The sequence below is a fragment of the Mustela lutreola genome, chromosome 7 (assembly GCF_030435805.1).
Source record: "Mustela lutreola isolate mMusLut2 chromosome 7, mMusLut2.pri, whole genome shotgun sequence".
NCBI classification, from domain to species: Eukaryota; Metazoa; Chordata; class Mammalia; order Carnivora; family Mustelidae; genus Mustela; species Mustela lutreola.
In genome coordinates this window covers 91,049,436-91,075,313 of record NC_081296.1, presented here as the reverse complement: position 1 = coordinate 91,075,313, position 25,878 = coordinate 91,049,436, and the positions used below count along the sequence as shown (strand labels likewise).

At 39.7% G+C, this 25,878-nt stretch overlaps 1 protein-coding gene across 3 annotated transcripts in view; it reads right to left on the bottom strand.

The window, feature by feature from the left end:
- Positions 1–25,544, bottom strand: part of PRORP (protein only RNase P catalytic subunit) — a 142,498-nt gene extending 116,954 nt beyond the window's left edge. Inside the window, exons 1-4 of one of the 3 annotated variants that reach the window (XM_059181895.1) lie at positions 25,403–25,544; positions 23,791–25,070; positions 21,279–21,326; positions 20,466–20,598 (exon numbers count right to left, since the gene is read on the bottom strand). In XM_059181895.1, the coding sequence (XP_059037878.1) occupies positions 20,466–20,598; positions 21,279–21,326; positions 23,791–24,776 (1,167 nt within the window). In that variant the 5' untranslated portion in view covers positions 24,777–25,070; positions 25,403–25,544. Of the gene's footprint in view, positions 1–20,465; positions 20,599–21,278; positions 21,327–23,790; positions 25,071–25,402 lie in introns of those variants that run through there. The other 2 variants (XM_059181898.1, XM_059181896.1) reach the window with 2 other exon arrangements.
- Between the last annotated feature and the right edge of the window lie 334 nt (positions 25,545–25,878).

Sequence of the window (25,878 nt, the reverse complement as noted above, 5' to 3'; positions counted from 1 at the left end):
TCTATCTCCTTGCAACTAACTTATCAGAAGATCCAGAGTTGTCTCACTGAGTTTCCTATGGATCTGGTATTGCAGTCTTTAGGTGTAATACACCCCCTATATTTCCTGTAAATTTGTAGTTGGCTCTACATGCTTGATCAGATTCAAGTTTGACACTTTCAGACACCAGATTCTTAACTCTTTTATCTCCTATTTCTTGCAACCTAGCGGGAGAAGAACTACTGGCTTAGTTCGAGCCCAATGCTAAAAAGTACTGCTGAACATTAAGGAGTGTCATGCGCTCTGCTCAAAACTTAACTTTGAATTTCCACCTTTGAAAGGCAGAGAGGTAAAGAGCTTCACCCCACTGAAACCTCAACAACGATTTGATTCATTCCTTCTCAGGACTGACATTGTGCTAGATACACATTCTGCATTTTTATTCATCTAAATCACAACTTCCTCTTCTACTCTACTGTTTTCAGGCTTCCACCCTCACCTCTGCTCCCACTAGGAAAGGAAATGGAGAACAAGAATCCAGTAGTCCCCCTATCTACAGAGAATTTATTCCAAGACCCCCAGTGAATGCTTGAAACTATGAATTGCACCGAACCCATGTACATTGTGTTTTTTCTATACATACCTACCTATGATAAAATCTAATATGCAAATTAGGCATAGTAAGAGATTAATGACAATAACTAATAACAAAATAGGACAGTTAGAACAACATACTGTATAAAGGTTACGTGAATATGGTCTCTCTCTCTCAAAATATCTTTCTTGGACTATACTCACCCTTCTTGTGATGATGGGTGTGATAAGATGCTGATGTGATGAGATGAAGTGAGATAAATGACAGGCACTGTGACGCAGCATTAGGCTACTACTGACCTTCTGACAATATGTCAGGAGGAGGATCACGTGCTTCCGGACCATGGCTGACTACAAGTAACTGAAGCCATAGAAAATGAAACTGCGGATAAGCAGACACTACTGCAATGAAATAACTTTCCAGTGGTCACAATAAAGATGATGTTGGGGCGCTTGGGTGGTGTAGCTGGTTAAGCATCTGACTCTTGGGTTTTGGCTCAAGACATGATCTCAGGGTTTTGAGATCAAGCCCTGAGTCAGGCTCTGTACTCAGCCTGGAGTCTGCTTGGGATTGTCTCTCGCTCTCCCTCTATCCGTCTTGCTGGTGCTCTCTCTCACTCTGTGTGTGTGTGTGTGTGTGTGAAATAAATAAAATTTTGAAACAAAAAAAGATGAGGTTAAACGAGCTATAGTTGTAAGGTACACACAATAGCGACTAATATATAATAAACCTTATATATATGTATGCTTTATTTTTATTTATTTATTTATTCATCAGGAAAAGAAAGCGAGCATGAGAACAAGCAGGGGAGCATAGACAGAGGGAGAAGCAGACGTCTCAGGAGCCAGGAGCCCCATGTGGAACTCAATCCCAGGACCCTGGGATCATGACCTGAGCCAAAGGCAGCTGCTTAACCAACTGAGCCACTCAGGTGTCCCTATGCCTTATTTTTTAAAAAAACACAGTTAAACCAAATTAAAAAAACAGAGTATTTTTAAAGATCTCTTGAATTTCTTCAAGAATATAAATACTCCGTTCTACCTTGCATTTTGAGGGAATAATGTGTTCCACATGTAAGTAAATGTTCCAGATAACTGAGGCATGCCCCTTTAAATATCCAACTTTATTCCATTTTAATCTTTTAAAGTCAAAATAACCCAAGACAGAATTATTGTTAGAAATGTTACATACTTTCCTTTATCAAATGAAGAAAACCAAACAATCTTGTTAAATTTCTTTTTTTTTTTTTTAGATTTATTTATTTGACAGAGAGAGACACAGCGAGAGAGGGAGCACAAGCAGGAGGAGTGGGAGAGGAAGAAGCAGGTTTTCCGCTGAGCAGGGAGCCTGATGCAGGGCTCGATCCCAGAGACCTTGGGATCATGACCGGAGCCAAAGGCGGATGCTTAATAGCTGAGCCACCCGGGCGCCCCAATCTTGTTAAATTTCTTAATGACCCAGTATTTCATTACGAACATTAATGAATAGAACACAGATTTTAGAGATGGCTTCTAATCCTAGCTCAGTTGCTACTAACAAACTTGGCGTGGCAAACTCACTTAACCTCTCTGAAGCCTAGCAAATAGAGACACTGTTTCCTTGGAGAATTATCAAAGAATTAGAGATAACAAAAATCTAGCACAGTGCCTGCTACACAGGAAGCATTTAGTAAATGGTAACTATTATTCATTAATTCAACAAATTGAATTAATGAATAATTAATTATTAATTAATTATTAATTAATCCTTATGCCAAGGATTGTTTTAAGTTATGGCTATACCAGAGTTCAAACGGACAAAAATTCCTACTTTCATGGAGCTTCTCTTCTAATATGACAAAAATATAACAAAAGCTAATAAAATGGGGTGCCTGGGTGGCTAGGTTGGTTAAGTATCTGCGTTCAGCTCAGGTCATGATCTCAGGGTCCTAGAACTAAGTCCCACATCACATCTCCCTGCTCAGCGGAGAGCCTGCTTCTCCCTCTTCACTCCCCCTGCTTGTGCTCTCTCTGTCTCTCTCTGTCAAATACATAAAATCTTTTTTTAAAAAGCTAATAAGGGCGCCTGGGTGGCTCAGTGGGTTAAGCCGCTGCCTTCGGCTCAGGTCATGATCTCAGGGTCCTGGGATCGAGTCCCGCATCGGGCTCTCTGCTCGGCAGGGAGCCTGCTTCCTCCTCTCCCTCTCTCTGCCTGCCTCTCTGCCTACTTGTGATCTCTCTCTGTCAAATAAATAAATAAAATCTTTAAAAAAAAAAAAAAAAAGCTAATAAAATGTAGAGTATGCAGATAGTAGTAAGAGAAAAATAAAGTGGAAATAGAAGACTTGGGTGAGGTGTGAGGGTATATATGCAATTTAAAATGTGATGGTCAGAAAGAACCATTCCAAAAATGCCATACTTGAGAGCTAAAAGTGGATGAATAATCATGCAGATGTTTGTACAAAGAGGAAATAGCAAGTACAAAGGTCCTGAGGTAGGAGTATATGTAGTAAGTCAAGAAATATGAAGGAAAAATAAAGAAAAAGAAAAGAAAGAAACACAAAGCCATCCCACACAGCTGGAATACAGTAAGATCTGACAGGCTAATGGGGCTAGATTGCAAAGGATCTTGCAGGTTGCTGTAAAGACTGAGTTACAGGGTTGCCTGAGTGGCTCAGTTGGTTAAGTATCTGTTTTCAGCTTGGGTCACGATCCCAGGATCCTTGGATCAAGCCCCACATTGGGCTCCCCGTCCAGCAGAAAGCCTGCTTCTCCCCCTGTCTGCCACTCCCCTTACTAGTGCTTTCTCTCTCTCTCTGTCAAATAAATAAATAAAATATTAAAAAAAGAAAAAAAAGACTGAGTTTCAGCCTTAGTGACATGGAAAGCTCTTGGAGAGTTTTAAGCAGAGAAGTGACATGATTCAACATGGATTTAAAAGGATCACTGGCTGAAAACAAACTTGGGCATTAGGAAACAGGGAAATCAGTTAGGAGGCTATGACAATTGCTTGGTCTAGAGATCATGATGCCTTGGATCAAAAACTTGGTAGCAGGGGCGCCTGAGTGACTCAGTGGGTAAAGGCCTCTGTCTTCGGCTCAGGTCATGATCCCAAGGACCTGGGATTGAGCCGCACATCGGGCTCTCTGCTTGGCAGGGAGCCTGCTTCCTCCTCTCTCTCTGCCTGCCTCTCTGCCTACTTGTGATCTCTCTCTCTCTGTCAAATAAATAAATAAAATCTTTAAAAAAAAAAAACAAAACTTGGTAGTAGTGAAGGTGATGAAAAATGGTCAGATAGCCTTTGAAGGAAAATTGACAGGATTTTCTGGTAGACTAGAGGTAGGGTATAAAAGAAAGAAAGAAGGAATCAAAAATGAGTGACATTTTTGATATCTGAATAACTAGAAAGTTCTATTTACTGAGAGATGAAAGACGGCAAGAGGGGCATATTTACAAAGATGAGGAGTTTGAACCTACAGAGAATGAAGGAGGCCTTTACCCTTATTCTCAACATTTCTGCAGCTGCCACTTCACAATGATAGTTTTCTCTTCCCTCAGAACTAAATAGTCTTCAGTTACCAACTTGTTATTGTTTCTAATCTACCTTATTCCCCATTCTATTCTCTAGGAAAACCAAATGAAAACACATTAAAAACTGATACATTACTCAACAGTGAAAAATAAACTGAATCAGAAATCTGAAGCAGCTTTTTCTAAAAGTGGGGTCACTAAAAGAAAAGAAAACTAAAAGTGGGGTCACTCTGGGTAGTACCTTACTTCCAACACATTATTTCCAAAAAATCACTTACAGAATGGTTATTTAGAACTCAAATATCTTTCCCCAAGTACAAATTTATTAGAAATGACTTGGTTTCCATGCCAAACTACATAATGGAGCTACGTTATAACATCAGCAGTGCCAGCCTGAATCCAAGGGAGAAAAATCACAGGGTATAAGAGAGACCAGACTTTTTTGCCCTTGGCCTAAGAATAAAATAAGTTTCTCCTTTGCACACTCCCACCATGTTTCAGTCTCCCACACTAAAGGTGCCTTTATCCTCTGCCTCTAGCACTGTAATCTTCAGGAAACCTCCCATTCTAGCATCCTCTTCCAATATGTCAGGAATAATGTTCTCCATGTCTAAAAATTGGCCACCCAACTCTAAAACAGCAGCAACTAAACACCCACATCCCATGCAATTCTCATTTCCTTGTAAAACAATACTCAGCAAGGCATCAGAAGGAAATGCACAGCTTAAAGCTAATTCTAATATAAATGACATGATATCAGTTGGAAGAATTTCAGCAAGTATTATATAAGAGAAAATGAAAAAGAATATGGAAATAGTGGAAATATTTGACATTGAGAAGGCTATGGCAAAGAATCTATCTACTTCTCTTTATATGTCTTCACCCTTCCCGTACTTCCAAATTCATTGATTTTTCTGTAAGTTTCATCATAATTCTTGCACCAATACCCTGGACGATCTAGAGATTACATGCCTATTTTCCAGTTTTCAGTTGTGATGCTAAAGAAGAGGGAATGGGGAATAACGTTAATGATTAATTACATATGCGTTGGGTAAAATGTTCCGAAGTTAAGGACTAGAGTCATTAAGGGACTTTTACAGAGACTTCAAACTACATGGATTTAAAACTCCACTTAGCATATAATTACATTTCTTTCTCAAGTTTTTTTCTTAAACTACCAAACCTCTCAAGTTTGCCATTTGCCATTCAACATTTTTTTTTTTTTTTAATCTGGGGGTATGGAAGAACCTCACAGTTCATCATAGAGATAACTAGGGCTTCAAACCCAAAAAAGATGAAAGGGCAGAGCTCTGAAGACTATAACCAAGGGTTCAGTCAGCTCACATTGTTCACATTTGCAGATGCCATTTAAACTAAAAACAAAACAGCAACAACAACAACAATAGATGCCTACGTTAGATCAGTTCTCATACTGACATTCATTTGGGTGACATGTTCTGTCTTTAAGTCTGTGGTTAGAGAAACACCAGAAGGTCTCCCTTCTGTCAATTAACTCAAGAGACATCATCAAGCGGAACAAATGGTCTGATTTAAACTTAACCCTACAAACTTAATTAAATGCACTATAGGCCATTTGCCTTCCTCTAATTTCTTTTTCAGAAAACAGAATCCCAAGTCATTAAAATTTTATTTAAAGAATTCTAAATCACAGGATTATGAGGTCTGCTGTTGGATTAAAGTTTCATTAAGAGTTTAGAAAAGAGGGGTGCCTGGGTGGCTCAGTGAGTTAAAGCCTCTGCCTTCAGCTCAGGTCATGATCTCAGGGTCCTGGGATCAAGCCCCACATTGGGCTCTCTGCTCAGCAGGGAGTCTTGCTTCCCCATCTCTCTCTGCATGCCTCTCTGCCTACTTGTGACATCTCTCTCTCTCTGTGTCAAATAAATAAATAAAATCTTTAACAAAATTTTTTAAAAAAAGAGTTTAGAAAAGAGTCTCATTAAAAGCTCAAAATGAGGACCATGATTATTTCCTTCATTAGAACTATTTTGACTGAATTTTTTTACAATTAAAAAATATCATTTTTGTGATTAGAACAAAAACACTTCCATTTTGGAAAGAGACAGATGGTGATGAAATAAGTCTCAATAAGAACTAAAAGAGAGGTGCTTGAGTGGCTCAGTCAGTTAACTGTCTGACTCTGGATTTCAGCTCAGATCATAATCACAGAGTCATGGGATAAAGGCCCATGTAGGGCTCCACACTCAGGGGGGAGTCTGCCTAAGAGGCTCTGTCCCTCCCCCTCTGCCCTTCCCACTCATGCACACACTCGTTCTCAAATAAATAAATAAATAAATAAATCTTTGGGGGGGAAAAAAACTAAAACAGAAGACACTAAATAGAAAATACACTGAAAAAAAAAAAGGCTGTAGTGAGATTGTGTTTGTTTTAACTTCTTTTGTTAATATTTGTATAATAAAATTGAGAGAAATAAATTTTATTGAAACTTTTCAAAAAGAAAAGGGAAACTCCATCTATAGCACAGTATTTCTAGAGCAGTGGTTCTCACGCTGTGGTTCAGGAAATCTGTAAGGTTTTAAAACTATTTTTATAATAATATTAACACATTACCTGCCTTTTTCATTCTCATTTGCTCACAAGTGTGCAGCAGAGTTTTGGTATTATACCATAAAATAACCACAATTATCTGAAAATGTTAATAAAATAATCTCACCTTTTCTAACTATGTTTACCTCTATGAGTCTCCATTTTTTTCATATGCTTCAGCCAAAATCACATACAACAGATTGAGTACAGAAGCATATAAAAATTCACTTGTCTTCCATCAAGCCATGTAATTAAAGACATTTACAAATATGTAACAATGCCTCTCTTTTCACAAACTGTTTTTGTTTTAGACAACAGTTACTACTGAAGAAATGCTATTTATATTAACATGTAATAGTTTTGTTATTTCAAACAAATTAATACATATTTTTAAAGGTTCCCAGTTTTAATTTCTAATGTAGTAATTACCAATAGCTATAATCCCAAAAGCTCTCAGAAGTCGTTAATTTTTAAGAATGCAAAAGGGTGGGCGCCTGGGTGGCTCAGTGGGTTAAGCCACTGCCTTCAGCTCAGGTCATGATCCTAGGGTCCTGGGATTGAGCCCCGCATTGGGCTCTCTGCTCAGCGGGGAGCCTGCTTCCTCCTCTCTCTCTGCCTGCCTCTTTGCCTGCTTGTCATCTCTCTCTCTGTCAAATAAATAAATAAATAATCTTAAAAAAAAAAAAAAAAAGAATGCAAAAGAGTCAGGGCGCCTGGGTGGCTCAGTGGGTTAAAAGCCTCTGCCTTTGGCTCAGGTCATGATCCCACAATCCCGGGATTGAGCCCCACATCAGGCTCTCTGCTCAGCAGGGAGCCTGCTTCCTCTTTCTCTCTCTGCCTGCCTCTCTGCATACTTGTGATCTCTAACAAATAAATAAATGAAATCTAAAAAAAAAAAAAAAAAAGAATGCAAAAGGGTCTTTTGGCACCTGGCTGGCTCGGTCTGTGGACCCTGTGACTCTTGGTCTCCAGGCTTTAAGTTCAAACCCCATGTTGGATGTAGAGATTTTTGCTGTCCTCAAGTATTTCTTAGTCTTTAAGAAAAATCACTCTACAAAGGCATATATTTTTTTAAGATTTTATTTATTTATTTGAGAGAGAGAGAATGAAACAGAGAGAGCATGAGAGGAGAGAGGTCAGTGGGAGGAGCAGACTCCCTGCTGAGCAGGGAGCCCAAAGTGGGACTCGATTCCAGGACTCCAGGGTCATGACCTGAGCCAAAGGCAGTCGCCCAACCAAATGAGCCACCCAGGCGCCGAACAAAGGAGTATTTTTTAAGGTAAGAGAAACAAGTGAAGTGAATTTAAAATTTACGGGGCAAATGATTAAGATCAGATTTGCTTCACAATAATCTGAGGAGCAACGGAAGAACAGGTGGAGGTATAAATGAAGTAAGAATGGCCATGAGTTAATAATCATTGAGCGGGGAGTTCGTTATACTAGTCTCTCCTTTTACATATGTTTGAAATTTTCCCTGATAAGAACATGAAAGAAAGAATTGAACTCATATCTTAGCAGTTTAATTACAAAAAAAAAAAAAATCTAATTGTAATATAATGTTATTGCTAAGGATGAAGGAAAATAAGGGGGAAAAAATCTTACTAATATACAATTAACAGTATACCCATAGCTCCAAATGTACTTTTCGATCTTCACTGGCATTCTCTCAATTGGTTTCATATAGTTAAATCAGTAGGACATGTGTACTATTTGGAGTTCTGCTTTGTTCACTTAAGATTCACATATACAGTTTCCATTTTTATCTACTATCACTAACCAGACTTCAAAATGGCATAGATATCTATCAGTTTAATAATAGAAGAAACTTCAAACCCTTTAACCTAATCTTTGGGCTATAAAATGCAGAATAATTTTTACATGTTGTACTACTGCCATCTGCTGGCTGTGATGTCTAAGTACAGTAAACAAAGATTTAAAGCAGAAAAGCTAAAAATTTACCTATGATGGAGGTTTTCTCCCAAAATTATCCTGTAGAAAAGAAGCTACTATACACTATTAGGGATCTTCAAAACCTCACTTTAGATAAGATGGGTGTTCAGGGTGGTATGATCATAGGCCAAAACCTCACATTAGAAGCAGTGGTTCTCAACCCTGGGCTGCATTCTAAAAATCACCTGAGAGCTTTTGAAAATCCTGATGTCTGGACCCCAGAACCAGAACAATTAAATCAGTATCTCTATTTTACAGAAATGAAAGGCAAGCCACAAACTGAGAGAAGATGTTTTCAGAAGACATATCTGACATAGGAGTTGTATCTTAAGACTATACAAATTGTGGGGCACCTGGGTGGCTCAGTGGGTTAAAGCCTCTGCCTGTGGCTCAGATCATGATCTCAGGGTCCTGGGATCGAGCCCCGCATTGGACTCTCTGCTCAGAGGAGAGTCTGCTTCCTCCTCTCTCTCTGCCTGCCTCCCTGCCTGCTTGTGATCTCTGTCTGTCAAATAAATAAAAATAAAATCTTTAAAAAAAAAAAAAAAAAAAAAAAGACTATACAAATTGTTACAACTAAAAAATATGAAAGCAACCCAATTTTTTTTTAATTTTATTTTTTAAGTAATCTCTACACCCAACATGGGGCTCAAGCCCACAACTCCCAGATCCAAGAGTTGCATGTCCCACCAACCGGGCCAGCCAGGCATCCGAAAGCAGCACAATTTTAATAATGGACAAAAGATCTGAACAGGCACATCACCAAAAAAAGATATATAGATGGCAATTAAGCACATAAAAAGATGCTCTACATCATCAGCCATTGGGAAAATGTAAATTAAGACCACAAGGAGATACTACTTCAAATCCATCAGAGTGGCTAAGGTAAAGAGACTGACCATAGTAAGTACTTACTCTCCAGGATGTGAAGCAACTGTAATATTCATTTACTGCTGGTAGGAATGTAAAATGGGACACCATTTTGGAAAATGGTTTGGCAGTTTCTTAAGAAGCCACACACACACCTATTATAAGACCCAGTCACCCTACTGCTAGATACGTACCCAAGAAAAAGAAAAGTTGCAGGAAGTTAGTATCCCTTCTGAAATTCATGTCCACCCAGAATGTGGCCTTATCTGGATGCAGATGTAATTAGTTAAGATAAGACTGTACCAGAATAAGGTGGGTCCTAAATCCAAGGACGGATGCACTCATAGGAAGAGTTGGAACACAAAGAAGAGGCAGAGAGTGAAGAAATATGGCTGAAAGCCAAGAAAAACCAAGGATTATCTGAAGTAAAGCTTGGAAAAGAGAAAGAAGGTCTCCCAGAACCTTCAGAAGGAGCATGGCCACATCCATACTTTCATTTTGGACTTCTAGCCTCAGAATATAAGAGAACAGATGTCTGTTGTTTAAGCTACCAGTTTATAGCGATTTGTTACAGCATCCTTAGTAAACACAGAAGCACAAAGTACAAAGACTTCTACAAGAATGTTCTTTTTAACTATATTTTTAATAGTCCCAAACTGGAAGTAACTCAAATATCTACCAACAGGTGAATGGATTTACAAGTTGTGGTATATCTACCCAATAGAACATTATTCAGGACTAAAAATGACTGAGACATAAAAACAAAAAAACAAACAAGAAAAACATGGAAGAACTCTCAAAATTATTGTACTGAATATTTAAAAAATAATAACCAGACAAAAACACTACATATGGTATGATTCTATGGTGTTTACCTGGGGTTGGGGCAGGGAAGCAAGAGTGAGGTACAGGAGTCATTACAAAGAAACTTTAGGAGGCGAGAGATACATTATTTATATTGACTGGGGCAACAGCTCCACAGGGGCATATATGTGTCAAAACTTACCAAGTTGAAGGGAACATGGTGGAGATGGAAACACCAAGAATCTGTCTCTCCCACCTAGACAACAATCACACTGACAGAAACTCTCTGACGTAACCAACTATTTTGGAACTCTGGAGTCTGTTGAAGGCTTGCAATTTGCAGGGGAGGTCTTGAATGACAAACTGTCCTTAATTTTGCTCAGTTTTGGGGCGCCTGGGTGGCTCAGTGGGTTAAGCCCCTGCCTTTGGCTCAGGTCATGATCTCAGGGTCCTGGGATGGAGCCCCACATGGGGCTCTCTGCTCAGCAAGGAGCCTGCTTCCCCCTCTCCCTCTGCCTGCCTCTCTGCCTGCTTGTGATCTCTCTCTCTGTCAAATAAATGAAGAAAATCCTTTTTAAAAAATTTGTTCAATTTTAGCCCTTAGTGTAGCAGCAGCTACCTATCCCTCACCCCAAACCAAATGGCAGGCAGCTGCCATGCTCCTAGAGCAGCTTGCATACCCATTAAGGGAGCTAGGGTGGACAAAAAGGATCCCTTCTCCAAATACTGGGGATCCACGCTCTGCTCATTGTTACTTTTGATCAGAGGTTCAGCATACTCACAAAGAAAAAAGAAAATCTGAATACACCTATATGTAGTAAGAAGACAGAATTAGTGAAAAACAACAACAACAACAAAACCTCCCAACAACAAAAGCCCTGGACTTGATGGTTCACTGGTGAATTCTACTGAACATCTAAAGAATGAATACCAATCCTTCTCAAACTTTTCCAAAAAACTGAAGAGGGACTACTTCCCAACTCATTCTTTGAGGCCAGTGTTACACTGATACTGAGGCCAGAGAAGACACTACAACTACAGACCAAGATCCTCCATAAACATTGATGTAAAAATCCACAACAAAATGCTAGCAAGCAAAATTCAGCAGTATGTTAAAAGGATTACCCATATGACTAAGCGGGACCTATTTCTGGAATGCATGGATGGTTCAACATATGAAACTCAATCAGTGTAACAGGCCACGTCAACAGAATGAAAGGGGAAAAAAAAACCCATGATCATCTCAATTGAATGCAGAAAAGGCATTTGATAAACCCCTTTCATGATTTAAAAAAAAAAAAAAAAACACAAAACTAGAGGAAAACTATCTCAATGTTTAAGAGAAACCCACAGCAAACAACATACTCAACATACTCAATGGTGAAAGACTAAAAGCTTTTCTTCTAAGATTAGGTCCAAGACAAGGATGCTTGCCTTCCACCACTTCTATTTAAACATATTGGAAGTTCTAGCCAGAGCAAGGTAAATAAGCAAGTAAAATAAATAAAAAGCACCCAGACTGGAAAGGACAATGTAAAATTATCTTTGTAGATGATTTGATTGTATATCCAGAAAATCCTAAAAATTCCACACCAAAAAAAGCCACTAGAATAAATCAATTGAGCAAAGTAGCAAGTCACAAAGTCAACATACAAGAATTGGTTACATTGCTATTAATAATGAACGACCTAAAAAATAAATGACAAAAACAATTCTATTTACAATAGCATCAAAAAGAATTAAATACTTAGGAAGTAACTTAACCAAGGAGGTAAAAAACAATACAAAGAAAAACTACAAAAGATTGTTGAAAGAAATTAAAGACATAAATAAATGGAAACACATCCCATATTCATAGATTGGAAGACTAAATATTGTTAAAACATCAAAACTACCCAAAGCAATTGACAAATTCAATGCAATTCCTATCAAAATCCAAGTGATATTTTTTGCAGAAATAGAAGAACTCATCCTAAAATTGATATGGCATCTTAAGAGACCCTGAATAACCAAAACAATCTTACACAAAGAATAAAATTTATATTTCCTGATTTTAAAACTTACTACAAATCTGCAGTCATCAAAAGAGTATAGTGCTAGAGGTGTCTGGGTGGCTCCGTCGGTTAAGCATCTGACTCTTGATTTTGGCTCAGGTTATGATCTCGGGGTCGAGATTCAGCCCTGCACCAGGCTCCACACTTAGCATGGAGTCTCTTTATTCCTCTCCCTCTGCTCTCCCCCCTGCCTGAGCTCCACCTCCCCTTCTCTGTCTCAAATAAATAAATAAAATCCTAAAGAAACAACCAACCAAACAAAAAACAGTGTATTACTAGCGTAAAAATAGACATACAGACCAACAGAATAGACATAAACCCAAACCATTTCATGTATGGTCATATGATTTCTGACAAGGGTCCCAAAACCATTCAATGGGGAAAGGACAGTCTTTTCAACAAATAGGTCTGGGGAAACTGGATACTGACATGCAAAATAATGAAGCTAGACCCTTAACTAACACCATATACAAACATGAACTCAAAATGAATCAAAGATCTAAATGTAAGACCTAAAAGAGTAAAACTCTTAGAAGAAAATATAGAACAAAAGCTACATGACACTGAATTTGACAATGTTTTCTTGGATATGACACCAAAGATACATGGTAGCAAATATAAACAAACTAGACTTGATAATATTTAAAAATTTTTGTGAAAGCACCGAATCCTAGCCACTAGACCACCAGGGAAAAAATTTTTGTGTATCAGAAGATATTAGTAACAGAGTAAAGAGACAACCCATAAGATGGAAGAAAATATTTATAAATCGTAGTATCTAATAAGAGACTAATATCCAGAATATATAGAAACCACCAAGAACTCAACAACAACAAAAAAACCAATTCAAAAATGGGGAAAGGAATTAAACAGACATTTCTCCAAAGATAGACAAATGGCCAACAAGCACAAGAAAAGATGCTTAACATCACCAACCATCAGGGAAATACAAATCAAAACTACAATGAGATACCACTCATAGCCATTAGAATAGATACTATTAAAAACAAACAACAAAACAGGGGCACCTGGGTGGCTCAGTTGGTTAAGTGTCTGGTCATGATCCCATGGTCCCGGGATCAAGTCCCAATCAGGTTCCTTGCTCAGCAGGGAGCCTGCTTCTCTCTCTGCCTGCTGTTCCCTCTGCTTGTGCTCTCTCTCTCTAGCAAATAAATAAATAAAACCTTTTTTAAAAATTGAAATAAAAAACCCAAACAAAACAGTATGTGTTGGTAAGGATGTGGAGATATTCAAATCCTTTATGCACTGTTTGTGTGAATGTAAAATGGTGCAGCCACTGTGAAACACAGTTCCTTAAGAAATTAAAAATAGATTTAGCACATGATGCAGTAATAATAACACTTCTAGGTATATACCCAAAATAATTGTAAGCAGGGTTTCAAAGAGAGATCTGTAACCCAGGCTCATAAACAGCATTATTCACAGTACCTAAAATGTAGAATCAACTGGAGTGTCCACTGACACCTGGATAAATCAAATATGGTATATACATACAACGGAATATTATTCAGCCTTAAAAAGAAAGGAAACTCTGCAGTATGCTACAACATGAATAAACCTTGAGGACATTATGCTAAGTGAAATAAACAAAAAGGCAAATACCAGGGCACCTGGTGGCTCAGAGGTTGGACCTCTGCCTTTGGCTTAGGTCATGGTCTCAGGGTCCTGGGATCGAGCCCCGCATCGGGCTCTCTGCTTGGCAGGGACCAGGCTTCCCCCTCTCTCTGCCTGCCTCTCTGCCTATTGGTGATCTCTCTCTGTCAAACAAACAAATAAAACCTTTGAAAAAAAAAAAAAGGCAAATACCTCCACTTATATATATATAAGGTACTTGCAGTAGTCAAAATCATAAAGACAGGAAGTATTGTGGTGGTTGCCAGCAGCTGGAAGGAATTATGTTTAATAGTAGGGTTTCAGTTTTACAAGAAGAAAAGAGTTATGGGGATAGATGAGGTGATGGTTATGCAACAATGTTAATATATTTAATATCACTGAACTGTATGTACACTTAAAACCAAAATCTATAGAGGGTAGAGTCCAGGTGTCATTAATTTTTCAGTATCTCAACTATTCTAACCAACAACCACTTCCCCAAAGGGTGCTATTTCATTTACTCTGTTTTATCTACTTGATAAAAACATTTAAGCCTGAAATAATTTTTTAAAAGATTTTATTTATCTATTTAAGAGAGACAGAGAGAAAGGATGGGGAGGGGCACAGAGGGTGAAGGAAAAAGAGAAGCAGAATCCCTGCTGAACAGGGAATCCAATGCCTAGCTTGATCCCAGGACCCTGAGATCATTATCTAAGCCAAAGACAGATGTTCAGCTGCCTAAATATCTATTTAGAAACATCCAGGCACCCCAAGTCTGAAATAATTTTGATAATTCTCATTTTAGATGCTTATGGAGGTCAGCCGACATCATACTTTTTTTTAAGTAAACAAAGATGTGATATTTACTCCTTGGTTTGTACCTCAAATTCCTAAATTACAAGATTTAGAAAGCAATGTTGCAGCGACTTGCTCCCAGCACAAAATTATTTAAAATACAGAATATGTTTTTGCAATGAATGGCAACATAGACTGAACTGCGACCACCTCAAAATTCATAGGTTGAAGTCCTAGCCCCAAGCAGTGCAGAATGTGACTGTATTTGGAGATAAAGCCTTTTAACAAGCAAGTAAGGTAAAATGAGGTCATAAGGACGGGCCTTAATCCCATCTGACTGGTGTCCTGAATACACAGAGATACCAGGGATGCTCAGGCACAGAGGAAGTCCATATGAAAATCAAGCAAGAAGGGGGAGATCTGCAAGTCAAAAAAGAAGCCTCAAGAGAAACGAAACCTGCCAGCACTTTGATCTTGGACATCTAGTCTCTAGAACTGTGCAAAAACAAAGTTCTGTTGTTTATACCACCTGGTATGTACTATTCTATTATAGCAGCCATAATAGATTAATACAAATGGTGAGCAAAAACAAAGAAAAAAATAAATCTGGGAAATGACATTCTGGATCTAAACTTTACCCTAGAGCGCGTACCAAACCCTGACCGTTGGATACTGGTTTTGGCCAGAGCCTAGAACCGCTCTTCCTGTCACATCTTAGCCTCAAATATTTCACCTGCTCTCTGACCTCAGCTTTCTAGTACTCTTTCCTTTACTCCCACTAAACCTTTTCTTCTACCCGACACTGAGACTGCTGGTCCCTTGAACTCTTCTAGAAGAGAGTGCTCTCTGGCCCTCCCTCCCTCCCCATCTAGTCTGAGCACCATAGCAATCATGTTCACTATTCTGTCAGAACGAACTTCCCTTGCTCTCCATCATACTGTCACACTTCACCAACAAAACCCCAAATTGGAGCCAATGCTACATTTTGTCTTCACGACTACCATTGCAGGTGAGCCAAGCTCTGTCAGAAAAAAATTACATTATGCATTCATGTGAAGTCAAGTCTACAAATTACTGACTCAAATCTCAGCACCCACCCCCTGCCACAATCCTGTGAGGAGTTAGCATGTCCACCATTCTTAACAACCATTCCAAACATTCTTCACTGTCTCTAGTGTTGACTATACTCCCATGTGGTGTCAAGTAGACTTTCCACTTGACTCCAGCTTCTCACCTTCTACCCATTTAACACAGATGTCATTTCCCTCAAACTTCTCTCCCTCTACCTATATGCTTATATGTCTGCACCTATCTCCACTTTCTTTTCTACAGTCTCAAATGAGGCTCAAATTGCACTGTTTTTGGCAGCCCCTCCTATTTCTGAACCTTGCCCATTCATTATCCATTCTCTCTCCTACCTGTCCTGCTTATTCAACATTTGTATCTTCACTGACACCCTTTCTTCATCACCTAAACATGCACAAGTCTCTCCCACATCCCTACATCCTCCCTTAATCTCTACCATCCTCCAGCCCAACTATCCCATTGCTTCTTATTTTCATCTAAACTTCTCAGAAGTATAGTTTATTCTCAATGTGTGTTCACTGAGTTGTTCTAACTTGGCTGGCGTGGGGCCCCAATATACAACTGAAACTGCCCTTCCTAAAGTTATCAATAAATTCCTAGTTACTTAGTTCTTAAGTAACCCATGCTATAGGCCTGAGGAAAAAGAAGAGAGCCTCTTCTAGTACCCACTGCTCTTTCAAAGTCACTATGTTTTCACTCTTCACCTCATACCAGTGGTCAGCAAATTTTTCTGTAAAGGGCCAAACAGTAAACAGTTTAGGTTTTATGAGCCACATGGTCTCTTTGATAGGTACCCAACCCCAATTCTGCAAGGCAAAAGCAGCCACAGACAATACATAAATGAATAAGTGTGGCTGTGTTCCAATAAAACTTTATTTATATAAAACACGTAGAGGACTGGATTTGCTCTCCAGGCCATAGTTTGCTGACTCCTCCTCTTTGCTAGCACCTTGTGTCACCCCAGGCGCTTCTACATTTATCAAGAATTTGCCACCTGACTCAGTTCTCCATCACCAGCCTAAGTAACAAAGCACATTACCTGGCACCTGGTAGGCATTCTATAAGCGTAGCTGCAATTATTATTTTAAAAAATTATCATACAGACACACTCAATAAATCTGTGGGTGACCATCCAGCACTTTCAGCTCTGTTTCTTCATCTGCTTAACTCTGACACTCTAGTTTTGTCATCACTGCAGAGCACTCTACCTCTGAAATCTAACCTCTCCTATACACTGATCAAAATCTCCTGCTTGTCACTCTCACTCCTCTTATGCTTGCTCTTCAACCTCAGTGAGCCTCCAATCCACTTTTATCTCTATTCTCTCCTAATCCATGAGCTCCCCCCATCTTTACTTCCTACCAAGCTTGATCTCATGGTCCGTTCATTGAGCCATCCTCTCACCTACACCCCCAGCAACTGTTTTCCCACTGTACCAGACTAGCAAAATCCTGTATCATCCCATCTATCTGCCTTCTCTATTCCTACACCTGGATGGCTTAGGACTACTCACAGATCAATGCCATCACAAACTTGGACTCTCTGGCCTCAGCTGGGGCTTCAGCTCCACCCAGCAATACCTTCCCCAATCCTCTCCTTAAGGTCCCTTAGGCTTAGGCTATCATACTTTCTCTCATGTTCAAATGACTAATTTGCCCCGGATTCTTCAGAGAAATGAAGAGGTGTGAATCTATGTTCTCAACTCTTTGCTGCACCAAGACACTTAACTTGTCCACCATCTTGAATTCCTTCCCTTTAGACCCAGAAAAACAGTTGCTTCTACTCCAATCCACCAGCAGTGTTCCGGATCCATCCCTGCCTCTTCTACCTCACCGATTCTACAAAAACCAAACCCTGAGCAAGCCAGCCACATCGTACGACTTTCTTCGCTGCTCTTTAACCATGGCTATATTGCTTAACCTGAGCTTCCCCATCTTCAAAATGGTGATATCCTTGCAAGGTTGTTGTAAGTGTAATAGATCTTGAAGTGCCTGACATTTGGCAGTCATTTCATAAATGGTAGCAATTATTAGATTAAGTTAATAGCCTGAAGGTGAAAGGCAGTGACAAGAAATGGAATACAGGGTTGGAGACCTTAGTGGTGGGGTGAGGGGTGGGCGAGGTGGGGAAGGGAAGCATACCTGGAAAGAGAAAGAGAAAATCATTTCCCTTAACCTAAAATGTTCCAGTCCTTCTATGAATATAACCAGTTGTTTTGTGAATTACAGTAATTAAATGTATGACCACTCTTTGCTATTCTCACCATAGTCTGGAGCCTGCAACTCCTCTTTTTTTTTTTAAAGATTTTATTTATTTGACAGACGGAGATCACAAGTAGGCAGAGAAACAGGCAGAGAAAGAGAGGGGAGGAATCAGGCTCCCTGCTGAGCAGAGAGCCCAATGCGGGGCTCAATCCCAGGACCCTGGGATCATGACCTGAGCCGAAGGCAGAGGCTTTAACCCACTGAGCCACCCAGGCGCCCTGCAACTCCTCTTTTAGCATAACCCTCTCCAAGAGGAAGATGTGCTCTATGTTCTAAGGCTTGGCCAACAAGGAAAACTAACAAATCTTCCTTCTATTAAGCTAGAATTAAAGTGATATACATTAAAAAGGAATTATAGCCATGTTGAACCATTAGAGGTATCAAACAAAATTATTCAATTTATGATTCCATTACTGGGACAGAAAGGTGAGAGCCTGAGCCATCTCGTTCTTGAAATAAGCAAAAACTGGGGGCAAACACTGATGGGACAGTGGAGGAAATGTCAAAAGGACACAGGAACTGGCCTGAAGGGGCTCCTAAAGGACAAATCCAGGACAATTTGAGCATCAAAAAGAATAATGATGGTGGTAACAGATTCTAGCACAATTAATCAAAAAGAGAAAAGAAAAAGTCCTTATGTCTGGAAAAGAAAATTAAAAAAAAAAAAAGTAGGAGCTCCAAAAAAAAGAGAACTCTTCTACAGAATAATACAGTTAAAAAATATAGAAGGAATGAAAAAACTAGACAATCACCACTTTACAAAATCCAAAAGTAAAAATCATCCCCATGATACAAAAAACACTGCGTGAAGAGTTAACAGGCTATCTGCAAGAAGGAGAGAACATCTGCATATGCCCAACGTATTATTCCACAGGCTACTTAAATTTTAATTACAAAGATTGCCAAGGGAAAATGTGCCTTTATAGTGGAGATATCTGGCAGCTGCCCTCGTGATCAAGTGATGGAACTTAGCGTCAATAGTGAGAATAACCTAATGTTATGTGGCTGCTGGATGGCAATAAGCGCACAGCATCAGCTGTGCAGTGTACGCCCAAGAGTGGTCTACTGAATTAATGGAGGAGAAAACAATCAGACAATTAGTCCACAGTCTTACTGCTCAAAATGCCATCTAAAGACTAGAACCATATCATCTGGGGCTGTTCAAAATACAGATTCTCAGGCTCCCCTCCAGACAACTGAATCATAATTTACATTTTAACCAGATCCTCAACTGATTCACAGGTACAACATTTGAGAAGCCCTGTACAAGACAAAATACCTAGCCTTTCCAAAAAAATCAATGTCATAAAAATTTTAAATGTGTGGGAGGGTCTGTTCTCAATTTAGTGAGACATGACCACTAAAAGCAATGAGTATATTGTGATTGAATCCTGGAGCAGAAGGGAAAAATTTATAATAATACATTTCAGGGGGACACACTGGGAAAATCTGAATGTATCTTTTATTATGTATTATTTATTATGTACCTTTTATTAAGAAACACTGAATTGGGTGCCTGGGTGGCTCAGTGGGTTAAAGCCTCTGCCTTTGGCTCAGGTCATAATTCTAGGGTCTAACTTTATCAATAAAACTAGCTAAAAGTTATTCCGTAAAATGAAGCTAATGTTTTTATGGACCACATTTTCCTTATTTTGAAGAATAAAGGTCTTCATATGATCCAAGGGCATTCTATGACAATTTTAAGTCAAAGTAAGAAGGCAGAACAATTTTCACTTCTTGTTTTTATTTGGTACCTTGAAGAAAAAGCGTTTACTAAGGTAATAAGTGACCTTTCCCCAAGGTAAAAGCATTTTAGTTCTTCAGTTTAATCTTAGTAAACCAGTATAAAGTACTGAAGATTAGCAAAATGAAGCTATTAAAAATGACTTACAGAATCAAATTCAATACCAAGAAAATCTGGAAACTCAAACTCTTTTCATTAGAAGAGTTGTGAGAAACCATGTTTCTGTGGGAGTTACTGAAAACAGTTTTCTGGAAGTACTTATACAAAAAATGAGCACCTATCTTTTTGGCTTAAGTGGACCTGTGCCTAGATAAAACAAGATTGACTCCAATAGATGGATGATAGTCTACCCCAATTATTCTGTTAAATTCTAAAGCAGTCTCTCCTAAAGGTTGCCAACTATAGCCAGCAGGCCAAATCCAGCCTACAATGTATTTTCATAAATATAGTTTTAATGGAACACAGCGATGCTCAGTCACTTATGTACTGTATTTCGAGCTGAAAAACTGCAGCAGAGACCATATGGCCCACAAAGCCTAAAATACTTACTGTTTGGTCTTTTACAGAAAAAAAAATTGCCAATTCCTACTCTAGACAAGCAATCCATAAAAGGAATAAAACCTGTTCAGGACTCACCTGAGGTGTTGTCTTTTTGTATTGATCACCTCCATCTATCACATCCCTCATGATTTCTCCCTTAAGAAATTCATACTCTTCTGGACTCAAGTGAATAGACTCCATGGTTTTTCCACAGCCCGAACATTGACCACTGTAATTACAACAGTTTGTATTAAATGGTATCCTGGAAAAAAATTTTCCCTAAAATGAGTAATCCTAGGACAAGAGGAAATTGAAGAGTAATGAAAAAAGAACATTATAATCTTTGTGATCATCACATTCATCCAATTTTTTATAAAACTGATAATAACACATATTAGATATGCCAGAAAAACCTGAAAAAGTAGACTGCTGGGCACCCAGATTAAAGTTTTTAAAGTCATTCTCAAAACACAACTGGGTTCCAAATCTGTAGAGGAAAATATCTCTGGGGCTTCACACAAGGCTCATACTACTTTATGGGAAAAACATTTTGAGTACTGGAAATTCTCCATATTCCAAATATGGCTTTTTTTCTTAGGTGCTCTCTTAATTATTCTATCTCTAATGTATTCTTAAAAATTTTTTGATCGGGGCACCTGAGTGGCTCAGATAGTTGGGCATCTGCCTTCGGCTCAGGTCACAATTCTGGAGTCCCGGGATCGAGCCCCACACCGGGCTCCCTGCTTGGCAAGGAGTCTGCTTCTCCTTCTCCCTCTACTCCTCCCCTTGCTGTGTTTGCTCTCTCTCAAACAAATAAAATTTAAAAAAAAAAAAATTTTTTTTTGATCAGTAGCAACAAAACCTACTAAACTCACATCAAGAAAGTTAAAATTAAATTTTGGTCTTTACCTTTCCTTGATTGTTATGAACTGTCCTTTCCATTGTTCTCCAGGAACACTACAAAAAAAGATTGCAAAACTAGATCAGTAGGAGGTCAGATTCCCACGCAACCAAAAGATAAGCATTTCATTTAGAAACTCAGCAGGCAAGAACTCTGAAAAGTTCAGGATACTTCCTTACAATGGTTTAATCAGAAGAGTGGGTGACACACTGTGAGAGGGCTAAGGAGATAATGGTACCCTACTCTGAATCTCCTCCTTCCTTCACTTCTCCTTTGGTCATCCAACCTTTATCTTTTTTTTTTTTTTTAAGATTTTATTTATTTATTTGACAGACAGAGACCCCAAGTAGGCAGAGAGGCAGGCAGCAGGCGTGGGAGCAGACTCCCTACTGAGCAGAGAGTCCGATGCGGGGCTTGATCCCAGGACCTTGAGATCATGATCAAGATCATGACCTAAGCCAAAGGCAGAGTCTTAACCCACCGAGTCACCCATAATATGCCTGACATAATAGTGTAACCGAGTCACCCATAATATGCCTGACATAATAGTGTAACCTATAAATCAGACTTAACTCTTAACTCTTAGTGTAACCTATAAATCAGACTTAACTCTTAACCTTCTCCATTGAGCTACCAGAGACTGTTTCTCCCCAAAGTAATTTCTTCCCTTATACTATCTTCTTATGTACTACTATAAACTGTCAAGTATTATATTCCCAATTAGGTTGTGAATCCCATTTAATAGAACTTCTATCACCAGATGCCCACAGTGCCTAGCCAAATGGAGGCATTCAAAACTACTTTATTTATTTGCTCAAATTATCCTTTCCTTCCTCTTACTTATACTACTGTCAGCTTCTACTGATTTGATTGCCTTCTCTCCTTCCCTAGTTAAATCAAGATCTCAACTTTCATTCAAACCTATAATTGCCTCCAAATAGATCTCATTTCCCATCTTAACCCCTCTTCAATTTTTTTTGTGTGTGTGTTGACAGTTACCTTTCTAAAACTCTACTCCAAGCTAACAGAATAAAGTCCAAAATCCTTGTCATTCAAGATTTTCACAATCTAGCCCCTCTAGTGATATTCAATAAATTTGTCAAATAAGATAATTAAGCATGGTTGCAACTTCAAAGATCTGTAAAGAGAATATATAGCAAAAATTTCCTAATTAAATTTTTAGGAAAAGAACCTAAAACAAATTAGTGTTGAAAAAAATAAGTGAATAAAAGACTGAAGCAATTGGGGTGCCTGGGTGGCTCAGTGGATTAAGCCTCTGCCTTTGGCTCAGGTCATGGTCTCAGTGTCCTAAGATTGAGCCCCACATCAGGCTCCCTGCTCAGTGGGGAGGCTGTTTCCCCCTCTCTCTCTGCCTGCCTCTCTGCCTACTTGTGATCTCTCTCTCTGTCAAATAAATAAATAAAATCTTAAAATTAAAAAAAATTAAAAGACTGAAGCAATAAATAGGCACAGAACCAGTAACATGAATAAAAACAAAGAGAAAGCAGAGAGCCTTGGAGAGAGCAGCAGGATGATGGAAAGATCCAAAAGGAACTGAACAATGAGATTTTCCATTTTTAACACTTGAATATCACTGATCACGGTACCTCCATCTGCTCCAACCATCCAAGTTAATGAAATGCATAGATTAAACAGATACCAGTCACTAGGTTTCTGAAGAACTTCTTAAATACTAATATGACCCAAAGACAGCTCCAGTTTTCTTGCTATGAACTCCAGCGACAAAAACTATTTGTAAGTATATCATACAGAACTCAGAAAAAAAAACAGATTATCCGGGATGCCTGGGTGGCTCAGTTGGTTAAGCAGCTGGTTAAGCAGCTGCCTTCGGCTCAGGTCATGATCCCAGCGTCCTGGGATCGAGTCCCATGTCGGGCTCCTTGCTCAGCAGGGAGCCTGCTTCTCCCTCTGCCTCTGCCTGCCATTCTGTCTGCCTGTGCTCGCTCTCTCCCCCCCCCCTCTGATAAATAAATAAAATCTTAAAAAAAAAAAAAACAGATTATCCTTCTACAAAGAAAAAATACATGAAAACATACAAGTGCTTGATAACTTCCCTATTATGTGATGAATGGAGAATAGAAATTGTTTATGTTATTACTTTTTTAAAGAGGAGGAAATTTTTCTTTAATTTAATTTTTTTAATTTTTTAAAAAAATTTAAGGATTTTATTTATTTGCCAGAGAGAGAGAGAGAAAGAGAGAGCAAGAGAGGACAAGCAGGGACAGTGGGAGGCAGAGGGAGAAGCAGGTTCCCTGCTAAGCAAGGAGCCCAATGCGGGACTCGATCCCAGGACCCGGAGATCATGACCCGAGCCGAAGGCAGAAGCCCAAACCCACTGAGCCACCCAGGCACCCCCAAAATTTTGTTCTTAAAGGGAAACAAATCTGAGAGAAGGAAAGAAGTATAATCTGAATAGAGTAATTCTCAACAACAACAACAAAAGGAGGTGGCTGCTTTTAGGTAGAGGTATTAAAAACATACTATAAAGATCAAAATTACCTCTCAAACCATGTTTTGATACTGTGGGCAAATGATTCCTCAGGATATAGATGATTATTTCTTAGATACAAAAGAATGTCAAGTAGCTTATTTGAATACTGCTCATCGTTCACGTTTTTTCCAAAATCAAAGAATGCTTTTAAAGTTTTCAACATAGGAGTAAGATCATGACCTAACAATTCCTGATACAAATTCCAAGCGAGGCTCACGTCTTGATGGAGGAGGGCTCCCTCAATACAATCATTGTAGTTCCTTACTGAAGGGATCAGGACTTTTTTGACATCCTCTAACAGCAACAAAGCTTCCTTCCATCTATCTGAGTGGACTAATCCCTGGATGAGGAGAGTATAGGCTCCAGGCTCTAATCTCTTATATCTGGTTTTCATGATCTCATAGACATCAATAACTTCCGATGTCTGCTTATGAAAAACACAGAGATACAAATACCTGACCAGCAAATCATAGCCTACAATACCGTTGTTTTTTGCAGCTACCCAGGCTAACAGAGATTTGGCCACATCTACAGAGCTACGAAAGTGTGCCATTTGTGAAATGATCCAGCTTGCAAAATTAGCTTTTCCTTTGAAATCTTCCTTGAGTTTATCCCACTCTTCTGAAGTCAAAGGTTTTGTTGGAAGTTGAATAGTGTTCCTTACAGGTGGCAAGGCATGATCTTCCCTGAGAGGATTCATCTGTGATCTCTTCCTAGCCGCTCCAGCTGCAAAGAGATGGGAATCAGAAGAAACTTCCTTATTACTGCCTTCATCTCCTTTCCTGAGGTATCTGGACTTGGCAACCAGCAGATTCACTGCTTTAGTATTTTGTGCAGACACTGCTTTAAGAGAAAACCACTTCTGTTGCTCCCGGATGCCATAAAGGTCTTTGAGAAAGAGAGAGAGGTAAGAGTGCCCCAGGCTTAGGCCAAGGTATGGGTTGCTCTTCCAAAGCTTGGGAAAGCTTCGAATACCCGTGAAACACAAAGTCATCGTGCGGTGAGATCAGCACTAGACAGGACGGTGTTCACAAAACCCCTACTTCTACAGCATAATTAAGGAACTGGGAGTGGGGGCGGAGAATCGAAGCGCCACTTCTTAAAAGATGATTTTCAGTTTCTCACAGACAAATCAGGGGTCTGCTTTTGGGGCTACCTAACGCAACGAAGTCTGCTGAGTTCTTGCCATTGAACACCCAGCCGGGGACACCCGACATCGGTCGCAAGTTCTAAAACCTGGGGACAGGGCAGGAATCCTCCGGTGTCTGATATATTCCACACGGTGAACCTGAGGAAAAAAGCACAAGGAGGCCCGTCCCGTTTGATTCGCGTGGAACACAACAGCCCTTGAAAAAGAGGCATGATCCCATGGGAGCCTTGCTGAACGAGGGACGCCCCAACCCCAGACCTGGGAGCAGCATGGACGGCGGCGAAAGCCAAAATCTAGCGGCCCTGGGCCGGCATAACAACCCTCCCAGGCCGCCAAACACGTCAGGTGATGATATGAGGGAGGGGGCGTTGGGGAGCGAGCCGAAGTAAGGAAGGAAGGGATTCACGAAGGGCACTGCCGGCCGTGTACAGACCGCTTGGAAACGAAGTTCCCTCCATTCAACAACTCACCTCAGCACTCACGCTTAAGGCAACCATAAGCACGACGGAACTACCGCATCCACAATGCACCGCGAGGGCCCAGGCCCCGGGGCGTGGCCGAACCACACGCAGGCGTTCCGCCGGGCCGGAAGGCGATAAAAACACAATTGTGAAGCTGTTAGTGGCAGAAGGGGCTGTTGAGGACGTCTACTACGTTCAGGGAAACTTTAGGGCCTCTAGATATCTGCAGTGAGCGATGAAAAGAAATTGTGAAGCAAAAAAGCTCTTCCTCAGGCGGGAAGCGCCGTAGGACTCTGGAATCACGTGGTACACAGGCGCCAAAGTCCCAAGTTAAAGAAATAAATACGTGGGCTTCTTTATCCTGCACCTTTAAAATTGGACTTCGGGAAGTTGGGCTCTGCCTAACAGATCACTTTTCGGTCTGTTTCAGGTCGGCGTTCCCCGCTGTTAACGTGATCGCCGTATTCTACGCAGTAGCTATAATG